The sequence below is a fragment of the Corvus kubaryi genome, unplaced genomic scaffold, assembly GCF_017639235.1.
Source record: "Corvus kubaryi isolate FWS band 111438036 unplaced genomic scaffold, C.kubaryi_AGA036_p1.0 137, whole genome shotgun sequence".
Taxonomy (NCBI): Eukaryota; Metazoa; Chordata; class Aves; order Passeriformes; family Corvidae; genus Corvus; species Corvus kubaryi.
This window is the reverse complement of record NW_024580671.1, coordinates 14,953,855-14,977,633: the sequence shown is the minus strand read 5'-3', so window position 1 is coordinate 14,977,633 and position 23,779 is coordinate 14,953,855. Positions and strand designations below refer to the sequence as shown.

At 37.9% G+C, this 23,779-nt stretch overlaps 1 protein-coding gene across 1 annotated transcript in view; it reads left to right on the top strand.

Moving 5' to 3' along the window:
* Window positions 1-23,779, top strand: part of CNTN1 (contactin 1) — a 229,334-nt gene that overhangs the window by 183,713 nt on the left and 21,842 nt on the right. The window contains exons 15-19 of the mRNA XM_042018024.1: window positions 6,756-6,876; window positions 10,011-10,169; window positions 13,411-13,560; window positions 16,997-17,067; window positions 20,342-20,576. Of these exons, the coding sequence (XP_041873958.1) occupies window positions 6,756-6,876; window positions 10,011-10,169; window positions 13,411-13,560; window positions 16,997-17,067; window positions 20,342-20,576 (736 nt within the window). The remainder of the gene's footprint in view (window positions 1-6,755; window positions 6,877-10,010; window positions 10,170-13,410; window positions 13,561-16,996; window positions 17,068-20,341; window positions 20,577-23,779) is intronic.

Here is a 23,779-nt window from a genome sequence, read left to right as displayed (position 1 = left end):
TAGCTTCTGAATCCGAGGTGTCTGTGCATAACCAGCTCTGTATCCCTGCAGCTATCATGTGGTTAACCTGCAGTAGTGTAGACTTCTCTGAATACTCAAAAGCTTGCTTTTTCCTTATGCAAATATTATTCCTCTTACTTTATCTCTCTTTGAAGTACAGAAAGCTTCACAGTCTTCTAGGATGACACTCATAATATTCTGAACATACACAGCCAGACAGGTACTTTTCATTTAAGTACAACACACATGGAAGGGCCTGTTTTGTTGTTTAACTATTAAAGGTGGTTAGTCCAGATGCCAAAATTCACACTACAGATTTCTGAAAGAAGTGAGGTGAATTCTAGGTTGGAGACAGTGTTTGCCGAAACACTTTGTTTGTTTCTTCTCCAAAACTGATGGTTTTGTAAACAACAAAGAACAAGTTGAACTATAAAAATCAGATTAGAGGAGTAGAGATTTATGCCTGCCTGGTTTTTGTAAAGTATTTTGTAAAGTATTTTAAATTGCAGTTCATTGGCTGGGCATGGATAGACAAAGTTATTCTACTGCATGTTCCTGCTTCAGTAGATTGCTTTGGAGACACTTAATTTTATTGTGTAAATCTGTCTTTGAACCCAAACTGTTCAATGATTCTATGATTCCACTGTTTTCTGCAGCAGAAAATATACAGGGATTTTAATTTTTATTTTTCTTTGCTGCTTTCCCTGGTAATCCTCCTTGCAGAGTGTGTAGTCTAGCTCCTGCTGTAGACCAGGAAATTAATGGAAAGTTCAAGAGAACTGAAGAATTGGGGTGAAGTGTTTAGAAAGAGTTATAGAATCATAGAATAGTTTAGGACGGAAAAGACCTTTCAGAACATTGAGTCTAACTGTTAACCCAGCACTGTGAATTCCACCTCTAAACCATGTCTCTAAGTGCCGCATCTACACATCTAAATACCTCCAGGGTTGGTGATTCAACCACTTCCCAGGATAGCCTGTTCCAATGCCCAACAACCCTTTCCAGGACAAATTTTCCCCTTGTTATTTGGGAGAAGAGACCAACCCCCACCTCACTACTTTAGGTAGTTGTAAAGTGTAATAAGGTCCCCCCTCAGCCTCTTCTCCGGGCTGAACACCCCCAGTTCCCTCAACTGCTCCTCATCATGCTTGTGCTCCAGACCCTTCACCAGCCTTTGTTGCCCTTCTCTGGGCTCACTCCAGCACCTCAATGTCATTCTTGCTGTGAGGGTCTCAAAACTGAACACAGTTCTTAAAGTGCCTCCTCACCAGTGCTGAGTACAGAATGACAATCACTGCCCTGGTCCTGCTGGCCACACTTTGCAGATACAAACCAGGATGCCATTGATCTTCTTGGCCACCTGGGCACACATTGGCTCATGTTCAGCTGCTGTCAACCAGCACCCCCAGGTCCTTTTCCACCAGGCTGCTTTCCAGCCACTCTTCCCCCAGCCTGTAGCACTGCCTGAGGTTGTTGTGACACAGGTGCAGGACCTGGAACTTGGCCTTGCTGACCCTCATAGAATTGGCCTTGGCCCATCGATCCAACCTGTCCAAACCCCTTTGCAAGGCCTTCTTACCCTCCAGCAGATCAACACTACTGCCCAGCTTGGTGTCATCTGCAAACTCACTGAGGATGCACTTGATCCCCTTATTCAGATTGTCAATGAAAATATTAAACAGGACTGGCCCCAGTTACTGAGCCCTGGGGAACCCCTGCTGGTGCCTAGCTGCCAGCTGCATGTAACTCCATTCACCACCACTCTCTGGCCATCCAGCCAGTTTTTCACCCAGCAAACAGTCCACCCATCCAAGCCATAGGAAACCAGTTTCTCCAAGATAATGTTGTGGGAAATGGTGTCAAAGGCTTTACTAAAGTCCAGTAGACAACATCCACAGCCTTTCCCTCACCCACTAAACAGGTCACCTTGTTGTTGAAATCAGGTTGGTCAAAATAGGAAAGCTCAGTTGCACACTGATTAAGAAGAAGAGGTTATTTATGGACTAGAACAAAGCCAGAGTTGTAGTGAGCTCATTTGGTACAGTTTTTGAATGTAGTAAGGTGGCAGGTGATAGCTGATGAAGCATGACCAACCAAATCAACTGCTTACTGGTTTTTTTAATGAAAGAGCGTTCCAGGACTCTCTCAAGGTACCTGAGACAGTATTGAGACGTACTTGAGTGTATTGAGACATACACTGCTTTCAGTGCCTTGATGTATTAGGGAAGTGCTTTAGACATGAGTGAGCTGAAAGTCACATATTTTGGCTAGGTTTGGAGTAATATTTAGAGGCAATGGCCTAATAGTAACCTAGTGAGCATGGAATGAGATGGATGGAGTCAGTGGTTAAGGGCAAGGAGGGGAAGGAAAGCAGAAGATACAGTGCTGAGGGTGAAGCCAACAAGCAGTTTTCTCTGACAGAAGCCTTTGAGGAAACTTACTCTACTTATGGCACAAAAATTGTAGTTAGTTTAGAAGATGAAGATCTGCCAACTTCTGTGCTAGAATTAAAAAATACTCTGCAAAAGCAGTTGACTATACCATTTATGTGCTTGTGAGACTTACCAGGCTACCAAAATTCATGTACCATCCCTAGTTAGGTATCAGGAGCTGAGAAAGCCAGGTATGAACACTGCTCAGAGAAATGTAGTTTGCAGTGTATTGTGAAGTTTGTCATCAGCCATAAACTTGTGAGCCATGAGCATAAGTGAGCAAGTACCTAGGCTTTTTCTGCTGTTGTAAATGAAATAACAAGGCCCATTACCACAGGGATGCTGGTACAAAGCACAGTGTCCTCAGGAATTCTCAGTGGTATGCTGAATGGAGAAGAATAATGTATTTGTTGGAAATACTTCCCAGTCCACATCTCAAGTGTAGAATTAACACTGTATATCCTTTACATATAAATATAGCTCACAGAAGGAAAAGATTCTTTAGTGGGAATGACTGTCATCATTATCCTGCTGAGTTTTTTATTTATCTGTAACTATGGCTTATAAAACAAAACAAGGTCTCAGGTGAATAGGATTAAGACAATAGAGTTGCACTGGTGGTGTCCCCGTGTTATCTCTGATGACAATATCAGGAAAACATCTATAATCACATTTACATTAACTTTCCTCAACAGCTGTTGGATTGTCTGTTCTGGTTGTAGCAACCACACACCCAATTATCTACTGGCAGGATCAAACCAATTCACATGAACTCATTTAGATTTAGGTACAGGTAGTAGAAAAAGATTTTAAAAATTATTTCTAGCTTTGGACAAACTGATCTCCTCACCAAGAATCCCATCTCTTCCAGATTACTTCTTATTGATTCTCTTACCATTTTACCTCTACTGTGTATTAAACAATGCTGAAGCTCAGATGTCTAATTTTAGAACCTGAATTAAAAAAAACCACTCTGTCTCTCCTTACTAGGTTCTTCTACTTCTGCCAAGTTAGCTTTTTTATTACAAAGGGCTTATAAGTCTTCCATTAACAGAAGTTCCTTTATTGGCTCTGAGGGCCCAACAAAAGTGGGTAGATAGCACTTTCAATCAAAATACTCGATTCCTGTAAATGATACTTAATTGCGCAGGACACATTCTGATGGCTTTCGGCAATTTAGTGCACTGGCAAAGTTGATGGTCAGAAAAAACAGTGACTATCAGAAATAGGTCATAGAATTCTATTTTTGACATCACTATTAAATCATAAATATAGGGCTTATAGGATGAAAGTATTTGCTTGAAACTTGGTAAGTACTGAGTGGTGAACCACAGATACCCTTGGAACATCCGTGAGTATTGCTATCACTATTTCCAGTCTGTGATTCAGTCTTCTCTGAGTTAAGGAAGGCATTTTTAAACGTAGCCAAGCTGAGGTTTTTGAATGAAAACATACAGTACATTCATATCTAATTTGTGGACAGAATTCGCTGATGTCTGCACTCTTTATTTGCTTGGTAAGCTCTTCTTTTACCACCAAGAACTTTGGCTTCTTCTGAGGTATGGAAAGCCTCATTACCAACTGCATAAAACCTTGCTCCAGGAGAGCTTCTGAAGCAACAAGGTACAACACCATATCTATAGGTTGATGATTTTTAAAATTATGTTACTTTTTTCCATCTGTTTTTCATAATTTAGGTTATAAAACCAAGTTCCCATAAGGGAAATTATTGTTTGGGCAAGTATATGGGCACATCATTAATAAATACAATAAAGTATTTTAATTAAAGTGCTAACATAGAAATTAATGAGTACTAGTCCTATTAAGAATTTGTGATCATTTGTTATTAAATTAATAATATTATTATGAGAATTCTGTTCTGTTTCTAAACCTTATTGCTTTGCCCAGCATTTGCTTATGTTTATTTGCAGATAAAAATGCAAGCAATGATCAGAGAGTCACAGGCACTGTGGTTCTTTCTAGGATGACATTTAGTGTTAATGAACAAAGGATTTATACACAGCAGTCAAATAGGGATCTGTTTGTCCTTTCTAATAAAACCAAAACCAATAAGAGCAGAATTAAAAAAAAAAAAACAAACCGCACACACTGTAGGGCTCACATGTGATTAGCCAGGCAGCCAGACAGTGTTCACTTATGCAGTAATTCCAGCAGATTTTCAAAGGATGCTGTCTGTGACAGGTCTCATTGGAGTTCTCATGAATAAACTGGGGAGGCATGAGCACAGGAATGACACTACCCCAGACTCACCTCATCTCTGTGGGCTTCATGCACTTTGACAAATTAAATTAAAAGCCATGTCATATTAGCCTTGAGTGAAAAGTGTGAATATATTTATACACATGGACATAGTTTAATACTAACTAAGAGAGAAATGATCTAGTATATATCAAGAATATTGGATTGTTCACTGATCCAGCTGATGTTTGATCCTTGCTAACAGCACTTGTGTCACTCAAAATGAGAGAAGGTACAGTGTAACCTGCCATTCTTGCTGACCCTGTAAGGCAGTGAGCTGAAGTATTGCTAGCCAGAATCAAGCACTTTCTTTCATGTGTGCTTGATTCTTCTTTTATCCAATTATTTATTTACCACAGTAATTTCTTAAATATGTGTATTCTTATGTCAGACCAAAAAAATTTGGTCTTAAACAGATTTCAGTTTGTGCTGAAATTTTATGCCAGCAGAAGTTGAAGCTGGCAACCAAAATCCTCACTGGAGTCTGGAAAGTAAAAGGGTAGTGTTATCTGGGTATTTTTCTCTCCCCTAAATATAGACTATAAACTCTCATTCTAGTTTCAGAGCACTTGGAAAAGATTTAACCTTACTTTTTTTCCCCATCCTTTTCAATCAGGAACCAGAAACTGGATGGCATAGCTTTATTTCATTTCTTCTGAATGTCTAAATGCAGACACAGCCCATAATATTCGAGATTGTCTTGAAGGTCTTTTTTGTTCCCCAGAATCTGTAATAATGGTAGCACTACTCTTCTTACACCTAAATATTTTTGCAGTTTCTTTTTGTACATACCATTTTGCAACTTTTGTTCCTGCATGTAAAGGTCTATGGATTGCAGTAAGTTATCCCAATGTTTGATTTTAGGGTTTTTTTCAGTTATATTTTTGAAAAATTTTCAGTGAATTAGGAAATCTGAATGTTGCCCTTATTGATATAGTGTGGTATAAATCCATCTGTTAATTTTTTGTAGCACTTTTACTCCCATGGAAGTTCAGATGTATTTTGGAAGGAACATTTTTTTTTTTTTTGTGAAATCCCTTTAAGACTAGCATATGTATAACTCATTGATTTAGCCTAGTAATCTTTTTCCGTAATAAAATGCAGGATGGATAAACAAAATATTTCAAGTGTGTTATTTTCTAACACTTAAGTCTTCACATAAAATGTGTTTTTCATTAAGAATAGCTGTGGTGCACATAGTGGTCTCTGTTCTACTCGTTGTTTTACGGGTGCACATCTGGTTACTCAGAAGTGTCATAGGACAAAAACACTGTATTCTGTTTGCCTCTCTGTACAGCCAGAGGTAGCCAGTGGACCACACAACCATCTGAAAACATGGTTGTGTACTTCCCAATAGTCTGGCATTGGTGAAGAGTGTTAAGGGCGGATTAGGGTCTGGGATGATGAGTATATGAGCCTTGTTCCTTGTTGCTAAATTTCTTCCCTGGGGGTCCTGCTGTTTGCCAATGAGCAGTTAGAGCTGAGCCGGGGGACAAGCATGTCCAGCCTGACAGGGGCCTCAGCAGCAAGGGTGGGCAGAGGAGTACAGGGCAGGTCTTGGTGCATCTTTGTTTAGGCTGTGCTTGTAGCCTCTCTGAGATAAAAACTCAGGTACTGCTTTAGGATTAAAAAGGAAGAGCCAAACAGCATCTGCTCTGTTAGTAGGACTCCATGACATGCTATCATGCCAATGTGCTTAAAAAAAGCAAGTAATGTTGCAGAAAAATCATCTGACTGTGGTTTATGAACAAAATCTTGACTCAATTTAATGTTCAGATACGGGCTTCAAAAAGTAAGAGGGAGATGTCGACTTGTTAATAATCATTTACTAAGGTGTCTGGTTTTTTCATGCCCAGTAAAGAACTGCAGATCCTCAGGAAACAAGGGACATTTTCAACAGCTATCCTATAAATCAGATGTATGTTTGAGGGTGATCCCTTCTCAAAGTAAGCACTTTTTAGAAATAGCAACCACTGTAAATCATTTGGGAGAGATGTGTAGACAGGTATCATGTACCTGCACAGGGGTGTTCGCCACTTTCACCAAGTGTTGTTTTTGTGACAGATTAAATCCAATGGGGAGCTGCTGATTAAAAATGTTCAGCTGCGGCACGCGGGGAGGTACATGTGCACTGCTCAGACAATTGTGGACAACTCCTCAGCTTCAGCTGACCTTGTGGTAAGAGGTAAGGTTCTCCAGGTAATACGGAAACAGGGCTGGTTTTCACCCAGACAAGACACCAAGACAGGAGTGTTTCTGATTGTTTAGGGTATGTGATTTCTCATGAACAGATGGCAGAAATTAAAATGAGAAGTGCATAAACATGCAGTCATAAAAGTCTACTCAGGGTACTGATTCTGTTGCAGACATTTAGATGTCTAACTGACCATATGTTTTCCTGAAAAGCAATAAGGATTTTTTGATTATGGGTATTTTCTGTATGTTAAAGCAATTTTTACATAGTTTAATTTGGTGTCCATTATTAAAAATAGATTTCAAGGATCATTTCAATGTATCCACTGGATACATTTCTAAGTCACTTCTCATTTTTCATAAAGCTCCATGGATTAAATTATTGTGTATAATATTGGGCTACATTAAAAGGATTTTGAGTTTTCAAATTACAGAAACCAAGACATCTGGGGTTAAGTTTATCACTCAGTTTTTATCTGATTCATGTCTGTTAAGTGTTACTGCAGTCTCAAAATGCTGTTCTTGCTCATAACAGTATGTATCCTACAAATCTGTTACAATGTGAAGTTTTGATAGCATGAGTTAATGTACTTTGGGCATTTTGCTCTCTTTTATGCCTGTGGGCATAACACATTCTGAAGTGCTGATGATTTGTTTTGCTGACAATTCAAAGCAGATATAACTTGTACTTTGAGTTGCCTTGCTGTTGTGTTTTGCCCAACATTCGAGTTACACCATAGAGCTGTGAAGCAGCTGAAGTATAGCTAGTGTTGTGGTTCTGAACTTCTGGCATCTGAGGTTGTTGTGCAGTTGAGTATTTCTACATTTAATTTTTGCTGGGTATTAACAGCCCATGAAATGTCATCAGTTTTGGATAAAATGTCAAAGCAAATATGGTAAGTGATGAAACTACAGAATACATCTGCAAAGTAAAAGAGTAGTATCTGTTCATATGCCTCAGTATTATGTAAGCAATTCCTTTTAAAAATTAAAAGAGAGACAAGGTGCTTTATCAAGCTTCTGATTCCCCTTTCCAACCCAGTCATTGCTCAGAGAGTGTGTTGTAGAAGAAATTAGCATTCATTTTATTCTCAAAATTTGGATTTTAGTACAATGAACACAGTTCTGCTTACGGCTGCTTTTTTTGTCAGTGTAAGACTCAGCATCTTACCAGGCCAAGAGTAAATATCTTACGAAAAATGACAAAGGTGGGATTGTAGTTTCACTGCATTGGTAAGGAGGAGGCAAGAGCAGAGCATGAAAACAAAGAGATGTGTTCCAGAGCATCTCATCAGTGGAGTGGTAAAGGATAGCTACTGTCACTGCAGGCACATGAAGATGGTTTGTCTGTCCACAAAACAATATAACAGTTCATATGGATTGTTCTGTGTGATCTTGTTTAAATTGCTAGCGATGTTAGTACACTGAAGACTCTGCAGCCCCTGCATGCACCTACAGACCTTACTGGCCCTGTGTTGCCCTCCCTGGGGCTGTGTTACAGATGTGCCTGCTTCCAGCTCTGTCTCTGGCCCTGCCTCCTGGATGTGCTTCAAGCCTGTGCTGTGGGTAGCTGCCTCCTGGATGGACTGCTTGGATATATGCAGCAGTTTGTCACCTGGATGCACCCAGTTCACTGCCCATGGGGGCATACCTGGGACTGCCATATCAGCACCTGGCTCTGCCCACTATATTTGGACCCAGTGGAACCATGGCCCATTGCTGAAAGAGCTACCAACCTTGGGGTTAGTTGTAGGTCCTGTATCAGCTTTCCTATGGAGCCTTTTCCTTTTCCTTTGGCCCTTGGTTTTCCTGAGACATGCCGTTTTCAGAAGCTGATGGTGAGGTGAGAAGCTGTAAGAGGTATCATTTGAAGAAAGAAGGAAAGTTATTGGGACTGATAAACCTTTCCATACCTTCCAGCCAGAGGGCTTCTGAAGTGAACAGTCTTGCAGGAGAATGGGTCTCTCATCAGACCTTACCTACCTGTGTCCTTAGAGCTGCGATAGCAAATATGCATGTTACCAGGGTGGAGAGTTGACCAACAGCCCTCATCTTAAAAATCAGCTCTTAACAACAACTTCTACTTTGTGCATGCTCTGTGAAGAGTAAGAAGCTGTTTCCACGTGCAGTGAGGTATTTAGTCCTTACCTTGAAAGGAGGTCCAAGGGATGAAATTGCTTGCTTGTTAGAAGGATATATTCATTGAAGCCAAGAAACAACAACACACAGTAGTATAAGCTTTTGATTCAGTTAATTTCATTTGAGTCCTTTTGCTCAGCGGTATGGAGAAAATAAAGAGCTCAAGAGATGAAGATACATTTGGCACACTCTGTATTTAAATCTGACATAGAAATCTAATTCCATTCTTTTTTGTTGTTTTTGTTGTGATTTTTTGTGGTTTCTCTGTAAATAGTGCAGGAAATATGTTATGGTATTCTTGGGGTTTTTTTAATATTCTCTGGGCCTTGTTCAATCAGATTGTTGGATAATTATCTGAATCATGTTGGCATATTACTATCTCTGAATGTTGAAGCAGAAAATGTCTCAATAGTTCTAATGCATTGTATCTGTTTTTACACAACAGTTAATACATATCAGATAACTTTGTATCATATAAAACAGAAGCATAATAACAAAACCAGAACTTTGTAGGAACTTTGAGTCTGATGAGGGCTTTACCACACTGAGCTAATATGAAGGCCAAGAAAAATGGGAAGAGATCTATAGAATTCTCTTTTAAGATACTATTTTTCTCCAAAATAAGTTACAAGGTTTTCCATATAACTTGCACTCAGGGCCTATACAGCACAAGCAGAAGTGTAGGTTAAAGGTGGGCCCCCAATAAGGTCATTATTAGGTGGAATTTGAGAAGGAAAATTTTGTGGTTTTTTTCTGAGTTCAATTTTGCTTTGTAAAATGAGCAGCGACAGTTTCAAAGTAGCATCTTTTCATTTAAGAATATCTCAATATTGATTAGGCAAGAATCATGGAAGTTTTATTTGGTTGTTATTAAATGCAAGAGCAGCTGTCCTTTGAATCACTCTGTAGCGTATTAAAAGTTGATGAACTTTAATTTTCAGCATATTTAATTTGTTAATTGAACCCTCTTTTTTTTTTTTTTCCCAGGTCCTCCAGGCCCTCCTGGAGGTATAAGAGTAGAAGAAATTAGAGACACTGCTGTAGCACTTACCTGGAGTCGTGGAACAGACAATCATAGTCCTATTTCTAAATACACTATCCAGTCAAAAACCTTTCTGTCTGAAGAGTGGAAAGATGCCAAAACAGGTAAGAGTAATGCCAGAAGTAATAAAGACAATAAGTTTTAAAGTATGATTGTTAGAAAGTTTGACTAATCAGAAAATAATCACAATAAAAGGAAACCAGGGATGCTATTAATGTCTGCTGCAGGTTTACTGTCTTGTCAGTGTGTTTTCAACAGTTTTGTCACCAGCATTTGGAGGGCCTGAACTGAATATCAAGAAATACAGAAAAGAGCAGGCCAGAGTTGCTACCTGGTTTTTTTGCCTCTTTCCTTGTTACGTAAAACATTCAACATCAACTACTGGAATCATAAAAATTTATTTGCAGGTTAATTTAGATAACAAGTGGGTGTCTTCATTTCTGTATTTGTTATGGAGAAAGCTGATTAAAGTTGTCTGCTTTTTCCTGGAAGCAGACTAAGTTCCAGTTGCATTAACTGGCACCCCTAGAGAAAACATAGCTAAGATTATCCTTCTAACCACTGGATGTCATCATTGTGCCACAAAATTGCAGTTTAAGAGGCACCTACCTGAGTACAGGACATGCTAATATAATTTTTTTTTCAGTATTTAACATAAAAGCATAAATTCTAAAATATTTTTAAGCTACCAGTATCTCTGAAAGCTTTATGAAGGCTAGATTGTCACAAGCTATACAGAATTTTCCTATTGATATGTTTCATTATCCCACCCTTATGAATTACAACTTAAGTGTTTTCCTGTGGAATTAAGATATCCCATACTCAGCATTTCTAAATTCTAAGAACATTAATGGTTTCAGTGATTGTCTTCTATTTAAGTTGTCACTTGAAACTACAGATGTATAAGAAATAGACTGACATATTGAGCTGAAAACCTGTTACATTTTTTAGAGTAAAAAGTTAGAAATATTAGGCCATCTGCCTTAAATGATATTTTTCTTTCAGACTATGTAGTATATGTAGTTCTATTGGATATAATTGTCTTCATCAGTCAGCACTGATATTTTTTATGTCAAAGTAGCTTGGAAGATAAACCCAGAAGGTTCCCCAGCCCCTTCTTACCTCTTATATCTTGTTTAATGGCTTCTGTAGAATAGATTTCTTTGAACTTAAAAAAAAAAAAATTAATGTAGAAATTAGAACTGTTCAAATAACTCATTATTTGCTTCAGTAACAATAGCTGCAGGAGGGAGGATCCTGTTAGTCTCTGCTTTTTTCAGGATAAATTATATTTTATTTCCTATTCATCCTTTAGTTTTCCATTTAAAAAAATAAGGAAATGTGAAGAATTTCAGGCGGCAACTGATACTGTTTTGTGCTGTGTGTTACTGGAACTGGAAATGGAGGTGTAAGAGTTAACCTAAGTGTTGGTTTCAGATTTTCACTGATTCAGAGCAGAGACTTGAAACCACCCCTCTCGCTTCTCAGGAAGATTCCCTACTTGCAGTGTTGTAGGCATGATGGGATGAACTTCTCTGCATCTCTGAAGTTCTCTGCTTCTCAGAATTATTGAGATAGTCTTTGAGACATGCAGTCAGACTTTGAATCTTACCCTAAAGAATGCTGAGTGGGATTCACATCTTGGGTGGGACAGGGAGGAATCTAGATTGTTGAATTTCTTTTTAAAGACACTGGCACAAAAGATATAAATTATTAATTTCTGAGAAGTTGAAAGTAACTATTCTGGTGTTTTCAAAATTGTTACTTTTTCATTTGAGCCACACTGAGGAATTTTGATAAATAAATGATTCCCTCAAAAGAGGTAAAATCACCATACTAACCATCACTGGCGCCACTGCAATCTTTTACTTAATTGCTGAGCTGCTCCCATTTTGACTCAGTGTTAACTTTTGTATTAATGACACATGATGAACAGTCCAAATTGATCTGTCATCAAATGTTTAGGCTATCAGTTAATGCTGCTAATTTTCAATGTGTGAAAAAAGAAAATATATTTTGGCATTGCATTTTGGAAATATTGTTATTATTATTACTACTAGCATTATTCCCCCAGCCAAATCATTCATCTCGGGTTTCATAATACTGAGTGTGTTTTGTGAAAGAAGTGTATTCTACTAATCTACAGTATGGAAATGGGTTATGTAATAAGTTGTTTACATTTATGTTGGTCTTTCCAATTAAGGGGGTCAGATTCTCATCGTGCCAAGTATTCACAATCGTTCTTGGAATCTGTGGGACAGCAAAATTAAATTAAGAGATCAGATGTAGCCCAGGAGGACATTGAAGGAATGTCAAGTTTATATCACAGCTTGGATGACATGGGAGGTTTGCAGTAGCTCTACTGACTAGACAGAAAAATAATTTGAGTAAGGATGAGGGAGGGTGGTGGGCAGGTAGAAAGAAAACTGGAAAGTGTGTTTCTTTCTCCTTCAGGACCTCACTTTGGAATGAAAAATTTAATGATCATTAGGAAGGGGGCAGTTGTGTCATTATCTAGTGCTTACACTGGTTGTTAGAACTGGTTGTTGCCTGTTTTTTTTGCAGGCATTGCATTTATATTTTAATTCCAAATCATCTGCCTTTCCAGTGCAGAATATCTCAGTTCTCATCTTCCTCTGAAAACAATACTTTTACTTTGACAAACAACTCTTGTTTGTATATAAATGAAAATCCTCTGTCTTTCCATAACTGCAGACAGCTACAGAAACAACCCCTATTGTCTGTGAATTGCAGTCAGTCATGAGTTACTCATTTTATTTATGATGAAAATGCTCATCCTTATGACAATAACAAGTCTTTTCACAGGAATTACAAGAACACTTACCTTTCTTGATCAGAACCAGATAGCAAGTTGTAACACGTTCACTAATTAGGAGCACCAAATTAGGACCACATTTTATAAACCACTCAATCAATTGATTGAACCCTACATGTCTAGCCATTGCCTATCTGTATAATGAATTTTTATTTTACTGTTTCTGCATTGCAGATTTCTCACTGCATTTGTCTGTAGATAAAATGAAATTCTACAGCTACCATATGTAATTAGTAAGGAAATCTTGTAACTACATGTACTAGTTCACACCCAGTTAAGACTTAAAAGTGTATGAGGGTTTATCCAGGATAGTGTCATAGCTTCCACATTCCCAGTCACTGCTGTGAGTACTCCTTGTAAAATGTGGTATTCCTAATGTACAACATCAGGTTTCCTGTAGTTGTCTATGTGTGGTTGAAGAATAGTGCAAGTTCTGTTGCAACCAACCACACTGTTGCGGACCTAAGTGTGAAAATTCTGTTTTCTGAAGCATTTAATCTTTTTTGTAGACCCATCAGATATTGAAGGAAATATGGAATCTGCTACAGTGATCGATTTAATTCCATGGATGGAATATGAATTCCGGATAATAGCAACAAACACTCTGGGGACAGGAGAACCTAGTATGCCATCACAGAGGATTAGAACTGAAGGCGCTCGTACGTAAACAGAAATGTCAAGTTTTTGTCATGTGTTTCTTAATTTTTACATTTTTATTCACCAATTTGGTAATTTTAGGTTTTATTTTTAAAAAAGCATCTTATAAATTCTTATCTTATCTTTAAAAAAGCATCCAAGTGCAGAGAATATATTTTCAGCCACCCCCTACTACAGATTGTGGTACGCAAGTACCAAACTATCAAGATGTGATAGCATCAAAGCAGACAGAAAAGAAATGGTTGTGATATGGCAAATTTGTCTGCTTTGTTGAAACAGAATCATACTGTATCTTTCAGAGATCCCCCACTGTATCTGTCAGTCAGGTTGTGTGTGTATGAGCGCATGCACGTTTGGGACCGTGGTTCAGGACTTATGAAAAAACATGCATGTATTTAAGAAGGAAAATGTCCATTTGCCATTTGTTTGCATTCTAACTAAAGAATACATGACAAGATGTGTGTTCTACTGGATAATACTAATTTTCTGTGATTGAAGGTTTGGTCTGGTGTCTTCTTACTTCAAGTCACATATGGGACATTATCCAACACAACATACTCTCTTATCAGTCTGGTTATTCAGAGTTAATAGCTCAGAGCATATTTAAGGATATTCTTTAGGCTCAGGCACATCCTTTTTAAAATGAATTCTCCAAAATGAGGAATTAGATGTTACTATTCCAGATAATACATTCTGGTTTGACTGTACAGAGGAGATAATATCAGTGTTCTAGGGGGTAATGTATCACTGCACAAAGTGTGTATCCAGCAAGGCCTGTGTACCCCACAGTAGCACCCACTTGCAATCTAGATTTTTTTACAATTGTTTCCCATAGCTTGAGATTTGAAACTAAAAATGAAAAACCAGAGGTAAAAATTAACTTTTGCAATTACACCTGCTAGGTCATAACTTTGATTAGATAGTATTTTCAAAATAAAATGTATTTGCATTGTAAATTTCAAAACATGCATTAAAGAAAAATTTGGTCCATTAAAACTTTGTTGCTTGGGGAGAAAGAAAAGAAATTGGTTAAATTATTTTGGATAGGGAAGGAAAAGCCACAGAACTTTAATACTAAAGTAAAAGATAATCACTGCCTAGAAAATTGACTACTAGCATCATATGTTTATGACTCAAGAGCTGCATTTGAAGGCCAAGAATCTACAGAAAAAATCTACACATGCTTCTTTGAATGCCTGATGCACAATAGACATTTTTAAAATGTTAGAAAAGACACAGATAAAGAGAGAAATAATGCTAACAGGTGGAATAGGGGTAGCGTCCTGCAGTTTGCAGTGTGCCACATTCATGGCATTTCTTGTAGCCTTCCCAGAAATGGCATGCTTTCCAGTTTTGTAGCAGAATGTACCTCTTTTGCAAGAAGTAGTCTATTAGTCTGTTGTCTGATTCCCCAGGCACAGCACCATGCTCTGGCAGACTGTGAGACAATTTTTGGCAAACCATGCAAAATGTTAATGGAGTCTTCTGAGGCATCAGTCACCACTTCATGCCATGCCAAAATAGGGTATAAATAATTTACAGTTTACAGATTAACTTCTGCACCCAAGTGTGTTTTCTGCCAGGAGCTGGAATTTGTTATAAACAACAGTAGAATTTGGGTTGCACTGTCAGTGTCAAGGGTGCTACAGAAGCAGTATGCACAACTGCGTTTGCATTTTCATGTAATTCTGAAAAAGGTGAATAACAAACAACAAGCCACGTCCACATATTGTAGTTATTATTGCTAACATTTTTTCTGTGTTAAACAGCAACAAACAGGGCTGTGTCTTTGTTGTACTATGTGGGTGACAAAGAATGTCTGTTACACTTAAAAGTTGTCAGTGTCTTTTTCAATTTTGAAGTCTCTCTTCTGGTAGATAACTAAATTCAATAACTTACTAGCATGCTAAGACTGTGTGCAATGTTTTTTATTTTTAATGAAACAGCTTGCTTCATCAGTAACATTTCACAGTGATTTCTTGAAATTCAATGGATCAAGGTCTGATTTTATGTATTTTAGCTTCTGGGTGCATAAGAGGAATTGTCTAAGTATAGTTGTATAAATTAGTTACCTGGTCTTAACAGACAGAGAAGCCTGGGTTTAATGGTTGGGAGAACGAGGAAGATTCTTTTGGAAAGAGTGACTTGTTAGACTTAAAACAGTCGGGTGTTTTCTGTTCTTTGGCAGTCTATCTTCTTTGACTACTTAGGCGTTCTAGCAATCCTCTGCTTCTAACTTAGCTTTAAAGCTGTATACTTACACAGTGTGACTACAAGGTCGATTAACAAACCCCAGCTTTCTCTCAAATTGTCATATGTATGTTTAGTCTTGATCTCCACTAATTTATTTTCAGAAAGGCCAGAAATAAATAATGCAAACCATGCACTAAATGCTGATTTCAATTTCAAATTTATTTTTACATATTTTTATCCTGTCTGAAAACATTAGTTCTACTCTGTGTTTCTCCTCAGCTGACCCTCAGAAAAGGCCTCAGCAAACATCTTACTTACATAGTGCAAGAGCACTATGACTTTCACTGATTAGTGGAGAAAAGGCCTGATCTATCAGAATTTTTTTATGCGAAGAACACAGTTTGGGTAGGGCATGTAGCTAATACATGCACATCTGAGGCATACTAAATGCCCTGTAGGGAGTCTGTCATGTCCTAAGTTTTCAGTGGTACTTGCTGTGACAGTATTGAGTGACAGCAAATAAATACACAAACACCACAGAGGATAGCAATAGAACCATTGCGCTCAGTGCAGAGACTGAGGGAAATGACAATATAGGAATGATTTATAATGGAGTCCTTGAAAGTATCCGGCTTTACCACCCAGCTGTGCACCAATGATAGATCAGCAGATCATATTTCATTACACAGGAGATATCAGTGTAAAATGCAATTACTAAATTATAAAGTGCTGTGCCAGTTTTGCTTAGGTACATCTACCCATCCTGAACATGATAATTAAGAAGACATGTGCCACTAGTCTAGAATACAGTTAGTCTGCCAGTGCTTCAAAGATAGACCCATGGGTTTAACACTACACATGGCAGGTAAATCCATTGACGTAGGTGGAACTGATCACAGTGTGTTAGGGTAATTACACATGCAAGTCCACAGTGCTTGAGCCCTTGGCATACCAACGTCTGAGAAAGCACAAGAACAATACACAGTGTGCTTCTCTTAAGACTTACGAGAAATTTTCCATTCCTGAATATTCAATTAAATATTTGTAGATAATACAGGGAGAAAGAGGAATGATTGCTAGCTATGGTTACAGCTGGCATGTTTCCTGAAGCAGTAGCTATACATTAGTCTTGGCAGATTGCACACCATCATTATTTTAGTAGTGTGTGCCACATGTGCTCATTGGCCTTGCAGCTGTCTGCTGCATACTTTGTAGTAATTTTTCATGTCTCTTCTGTTTCACTAGCTCCTAATGTGGCTCCTTCTGATGTTGGAGGAGGGGGTGGAAGCAATCGAGAGCTGACAATAACATGGATGGTACGTATTGCACATGCAAGATGGCATGAAACCTGTACTATCTTATATCTAATCTTGCTCCTCCTGAAACCTGTGGATAGTTTGTCTCTGGGTCTTGTGAGAACAGGATTTGTATATAATATATCGGTTTTCAGAATTTTCTCATTAAAAAATACATGAAAAGGAATGAGGAAGAGAGTACCTTAGGGGTTTATGTGTTGGACATTTCTAAAATATCATCTAAAACATTCTAAAACAAAGAGATTGAAACACATAATGACCATTATAATGCATTTAAAAAAGTAGTCTTCATTCTGCTATTGAAACAATGGTTTTGAAAACTTACCTATACTGTGGATATAGGTAAAGCAGGAAAGGAAAAGAGACACCAAGGTAAGAGGAAAGCAAAACCCAGCACGAGACGATAAGGATTTATAAACAAAGTTGTATAGGCAAAAGTAGCATGGAAGAGAGAATTGAAATCTGCTGCAGGGTATTTGGGGAAGCTAGGGAGAAGAAATAAAAAAAAAAGATTGTTGGATTCATGTCAGATCCTATCAGTATCCGGGAAAAACAGAGTCATAGCAGCATTACCTCTGGCAAAGAAAGATGGTTATGTTATACTTGAAAAAATTACCAAGTTTGTTTTCTATTGACCTCTCTGTTCACTGTCATAAGGCTATGAGATACATAAGGCACATTATCCTGTTTGTGTGTTTTGGGGAATAGTTGTTTCAAATGTAGCAGCTGAATTACCTCTAGGAAGAGTGCTTTTTCTTGTGGGAAGTAATGTAAAGATGTCATAATTCCAACAGCGTATATTGTTGTATAGGGATTCTCCTTATGAATATGCAGATTTTAATCCATGTGCATATTTCCTTCTTTTTGTACTTAGGATTGATCATATCTCTGTGGAAGTTCTCAAGTATGATGCAGAAATAGCCAGCCATATCTTTGAGCTACCAGATTTGGGCTTTCGTGGGTGGGTTTTGTTTTGGGGTTTGGGGTTTTTTTTGTTTTTTAATTCAGTACAAAATATTTATTCAGTCTTCCTAAGTCTTTTAGCAGTGAAGAAAAGATTTATAAGTTTCTGAAAAAGAAGGTCCACAGTTCTGTCACAATATATTGAAAAGGTTGTATCTTAGTTCCCCTAATAACAGGTTAGGAAGTAGATGTGTCCTAATTGGCTTAATTCTGGTCTCTTGTTTTTGAAGAGCAAAAGAACACATGCAATGGATAGGTACAGAAGACATAGATTATTTTACTTCACAAGCTTTTCTTATAAAAATTTCAACAAATTACAGAGCTACTTCTTGCATTGCATGTAAAGACTGGTACTCATGGCATTTCCAATATAGTGGTAACTTGGCTGTGACCAAACTAAACAAAGAAAATATAACCAGGAGAATAGTGACTAATGCAAGATCAGAAGTACAAGACCACTTTAGTATTTCCTGTACACTCAGGTAGATTTATATTCTCATTATTTCTCTTACCTAATGTCATGCTTTTCACATCTGTTCTGAGTAGCTCCTTTAGTCAGACAAATTAAGCATGGCTTCAAGTATTTATTTCCCAAGAATGTCCTATGCTTTATCTAGCATGGGGTTTTGAATAGAGGCTGTAGATTCATGGAATCTGTCTGACAGACAACAATATATCTATCTGTAAGGCTAAGATAAAAATGTATATTGATTCCCCCAGATGTGCTGACATTTGCATATGCTACTCTAAATACTCCTTAATTAAGAAGAGAAGAACAAAATGTATGGCAGATTCACATGTTGCTGCCAACCCTTTCGCAGCTTTTGCTATGATTCATAAGCCCAGGTTGAATGAGACAGCCAGAGATGCAATCAAAGCTCTTCTAAGTCTTGTTTTGAAAGAACTGAGAAGGAGAGGTAGGAGTGGCATGCCCATTTTTCCTCATTTTTCCCCATTTGTCTTTCCCTCTCCCATTTTCTTTTTCAAAGTTTTTAGTGGATACTACAAACTATTCAGCTACTTATACCTACTTATTATGTGCAGCCATTGGAGGGAAAGCTGCTTTTAATACTTTATATAAGACCTTTCAGAATATAATTTTTAAGCACCAGTCCTGGCTTTCTAAAGTTTGCTCTGGCTGACAATCGTTCTGAGACTAGGGCCTCTTCCAGGCTGCTTACTTTGGCATATGAGATAGAATTCTGGTTTATTTTAAGCAGCTAGTTACAGTGATAGATTCAGAAGATGAGGCACATCAAATTTTGTTAAAACCTTGCTCAGAATATCTTCACACATGTTGGCTGAAGTGCTGCAGTAGTGGACAAACACCTAAGGAGAATAATTACTCTCTGTTTCACTGCTCCAAGACCTTTGCCTCAAGAAAAGCTATTTCATCTCTGTGAGGTGATGCAGGAAGCTTATTTTCAAGGGATGCTTCTGGTCAACCTCGTGATGCACAGATGAATGATGTGATTTTGGCTGGTTGGGTGCAGTGTCTAACAGTTGTGGTAAAAGCTCCATGTACTGAGAAGGGATCACTGAATGTAGGGCTTTGGTAAAAGAAGAAAAATTCATTATGGCAGATTACCTCCCTAATTTCATATTTTCCAGTATTCCTAGGTATAGGAAATTAGCTATCGTTTTAAGAAATATTTTGGATAGGTACCTTTAATGCTGGTACTGAAAGTGGGAGTCATTTCAGGGAATTATTTACCAGTTAGAAGCTAGGTAGTCTAAATCAGCAACTAGATCCCCTCCATCATCAGTGAAAAGTGGTAAGGATGAGTCTTTCTTTGAAAGTGTCCATCTTTCTTCATCAGCTGTGCCAATTGCCTAGGTGACAAACTTTCAGTAAATTAATATGATTTGGGCCAGCCACACAGATTTTCTCTTTCTCTTTTGCAGGAGTATCTACCTCCACACATGTACATGGACCCATACACTGGCATAGTATGTCTGTTACATATCTCTATGCTCCATTCCTTAAGTCATTTTTTTTAGCTACAGCTGTTTTAGTACAAAATTATTCTTGGTTTCTTTCTGTGGGAGGTAACATGATGTGTGTTGCACTGAGTTCAGATGAGGAGAAAGATCTTAAAACACTTTCCTAGCAAATATGCTAATACTACAGATCTAAGAGAGCCTATTTTTAAAGGGTGTGGGAGCAAGCCATTGAAGGAAACCAGGAAAAAATGGAGGTTTAGTTCAGTGTTTTTATAATGTACATATCAGTGCTTTCTGTGTTATTTATATTTCATTCTAGACCTAGCTGTTTAGCAAAAACTAGTATTTTATTTTTTTGTCTCTACAGCCTTTGTCAAGAGAATACCACTATGGCAATAACTTTGGTTATATAGTGGCCTTCAAGCCATTTGGTGAGAAAGAATGGAGAAGAGTTACGGTTACTAATCCTGAAATTGGCCGATATGTCCACAAGGATGAATCAATGCCCCCTTCAACTCAGTATCAAGTAAAAGTGAAGGCTTTTAACAACAAAGGGGATGGACCATTTAGTCTCACTGCTGTCATTTATTCAGCACAAGATGGTGAGTAAATGTTCCAAATAAGTTTTACACTGAGGGGCCAGATCAGCACTACCAACATCAGTAGAACCTGGTCCTTGACACTGATTTGTATAGGAGAATACATCTTCAGCAGGGAAGGTGTACATTCCTCACACGATACACTTGTTCTGAATAGCCAACTTCCACTTTCTGCTTTCTGTGTGATGCAGAGCACTTGGCTGTAATTGCTGTCAGTGAGCAATACACAGCAGCATGCAAGATTCTTCACACAGCTTGTTAAAAGATTTAAGAATATAGAAAAAGAATTTCTTATGTTCATAGTGGTTGCCTAAAACATTTACATCTTTATTCAGCAATGTTTCTGTGATCTTTATACATGTATTTGACATATGCTTAATTTTTTTCTTCTTAACAGACCACACTAAAGCCTAGTATTCTAGTAGATCAGTATCAGAATATAGCCCAAAACTGTGAAGGAATGATAGCTCAGTTGTATCTAGTTATATTTCCAGCATGTTTAAAGGCTCATTTAAATTATCCCTGTTACAGTCTTTATTCTGGTTTGCATTTTAGAGCTATCAAGTGAGTAATTCAATAAAAACCTCTTTCACATTCCATTAAAATATTTTTCTTAATTCTTACTGTAATTATTTCACATGCTGTGATCTTTAGGACTGAAGTTTACATGACATTTCCAAACTTAGCAGAAGAGAGAAAGTACTGGAAGAAAGTTTACGTTAAATCAGAAGAAATATATACAACATCTTTAATTGCATTATCATCACTCAAGCCTGTTCTAAAAAAATGCAGTTTATTAATTTCTGCCAGAAACCCAAAGAATAGCTAGTACTTTTCTTTCCGTAGAGCAAAATCTCCTTCACAAAGTCAACAGATGTAGACCAAAGAGCCAAGAGGAGGGACATGATAGCAGGGCCACATTCTGACACTTCCGATTCTGTTCTGTGCTCTGTGTATTTTATGGAAGATTTATGTTCATGGTTCCCATTAGCACTAATGGGAACTTTGCACACAAATTGGCCACACACAGAGAAAAGATGAAAGAGTCCTTTTGTTTCTCAGAGTAATTCAGGACTCAAGCTAGCAACACCAAGCTAGCTAATGAGGTTAATACTGTTTTTCTCAGGAAAGCGCACCTTAGGAATCCATCTTCAACAGTTGCTGCAGCAACACAAAGGGTTTTTTTGCAATTGTATGTGTTAGTAAATAGCTATGGTGTAATGAAAGCACTATTGGCCAAATAACACTTAAGTATCCATCCTTGCTCAGAGGCTTTATCAACTGCTGACTGATAAGCTCCCATGTGTTTATGTTAGGATTATACATACCATGTCAGGGGTGGCAAGCGTGTTTGTATGGTCTCTAAGTTCAGGGGCACGGTAGAGCCTAGTAGCTCAAAAAGACAGAGGAGAAGCAAGTGGGCAGTAGTGCCAACTTCCAGATGAAGAGGTCACTTGAGTGGCTGCTGATGTTCTAACACAGACTTTAGCAAAGCCCAGACACCTGATAAAAACATTTGTGGTTAAATGACGCCAGATGCAGACTGCAAAAGAAGTAGAAGCTACAATAGAATAGAAGTGAACCTACTTCTTTGATTTCAAGCACAAGAGTACAAATCTTACCAGCAGTGCTCACAGGTCCTGCGTGGAGCTGTGACCGTGACTACTGCCTATATCCAATCAAGGAACTTCAGGGCAGGTTAGAAGGAATTTTTTCAAGAGATGTAATGGCAGTTACTCTGAAGAGCATTCTGCAGAGTTGTCTCCTGGCATCAGGACTTGAACAAAATCACCTCCATACCTTGTAGTGTGCTTACTGGCTGCCAGCCTGAACTTTGTATAGTTTTGCTTAGAAGATAATTGTGTGATGACCACTATATTTTCAGTGAAGAGAACATACTGTGATGACCGTGTGATTTCTCCTTTTATTGGTAGAATTACTGAATTAGAAGACTGGAGGAAAGCAACTGATACCATCTTTCTGGCTCAGGAGAGGCTGCAAAATATTTATAGAACATAAATGACAAATAGGAATGTAAATTATTTGCAGCTCATAAACAAGCATGAGCAGATGAAATATTGTTAGAGTATTGTATCAGCAAAAGCCCTGGCAGTTGAAACTTTTCAGTATGAATTTTTTGGAAAGTTCTGTAATTGATACAATAGAGAAGAGTCTGACAGTGATTTGGGAATAGATTAGATGATCACAACTATTCCACCTGTACTTCTGTACCTTTGAGTCAGCAAGTAATACTATTACTGTTAGACAATACAACTTCTCAACGGTATTACAGAAATCTTAAAGCAATATGGTCATGCAATATTCCATACAGATATGTATAAATATCCATATATACATAAATACAGTGACAACTTTTCCACCAAATTGTGTATTCTATAATAGATCTATGTTTCTCCAGTTGTAACTGTGGGCATTGTTATTCACGTCAGTGACTGGGGAATTTCTGTGTTCCCATGTGTAATAAGCAAAGTTCCATGTCTGACAACTGCTAGTCATATCTGCCATTGCTAGTAGTGAGTAATGATTGCTATTAATGAGTGCACAGGCTTCTTGCTTATCTAAATTCCTGTCATTGTGAAAACAATTTTGCAATAATGTATAATTTTTTAATTAGATATTTGCATTATTAACAGCCATTGAAAGACAATTACAAAAGGTAACTTTGCATATAAGATTATTTTGTTACCTAGGATACTTTTCATGAGAGATGTTACTGATTTTTTTCTTAATAGTGGCTGTTTTGATGCATAGTTGACTGGATGCCCAGTTGGAAGATTAAGTATATGAAGGCTTTCCTCAGCTAGGGCTGCCATGCCTGTCTGTTGCAACTTGTTTCAAAGGATTCACGACAGAGAACTGTTCTTAGCTTGGAAAACTTTATCTTTTACAGACATTGCTAGGTTTATGCCTTTCTGAATTCCTTACCTCATTTAAAATTTAAGCCACAGTGAAATGAAACTAGACTTTAGTATTTGAAGCCCTTGATAAAAGTCTATCACATAATGGTCTGTACTCTGCGTTGGCTGCTGTTCAGAACTAAGAATACAAACAAAATCAACTGTGTGATGTATGCCTTACAGAAGGGTGCTTTGGATCATTTCACACCTGTGTTCAAGTTTGTATGTGCCACTGGACAGCCGAGTATCTAATATCTGCTCTCACAAAAAATTTGTATCATTAGGACT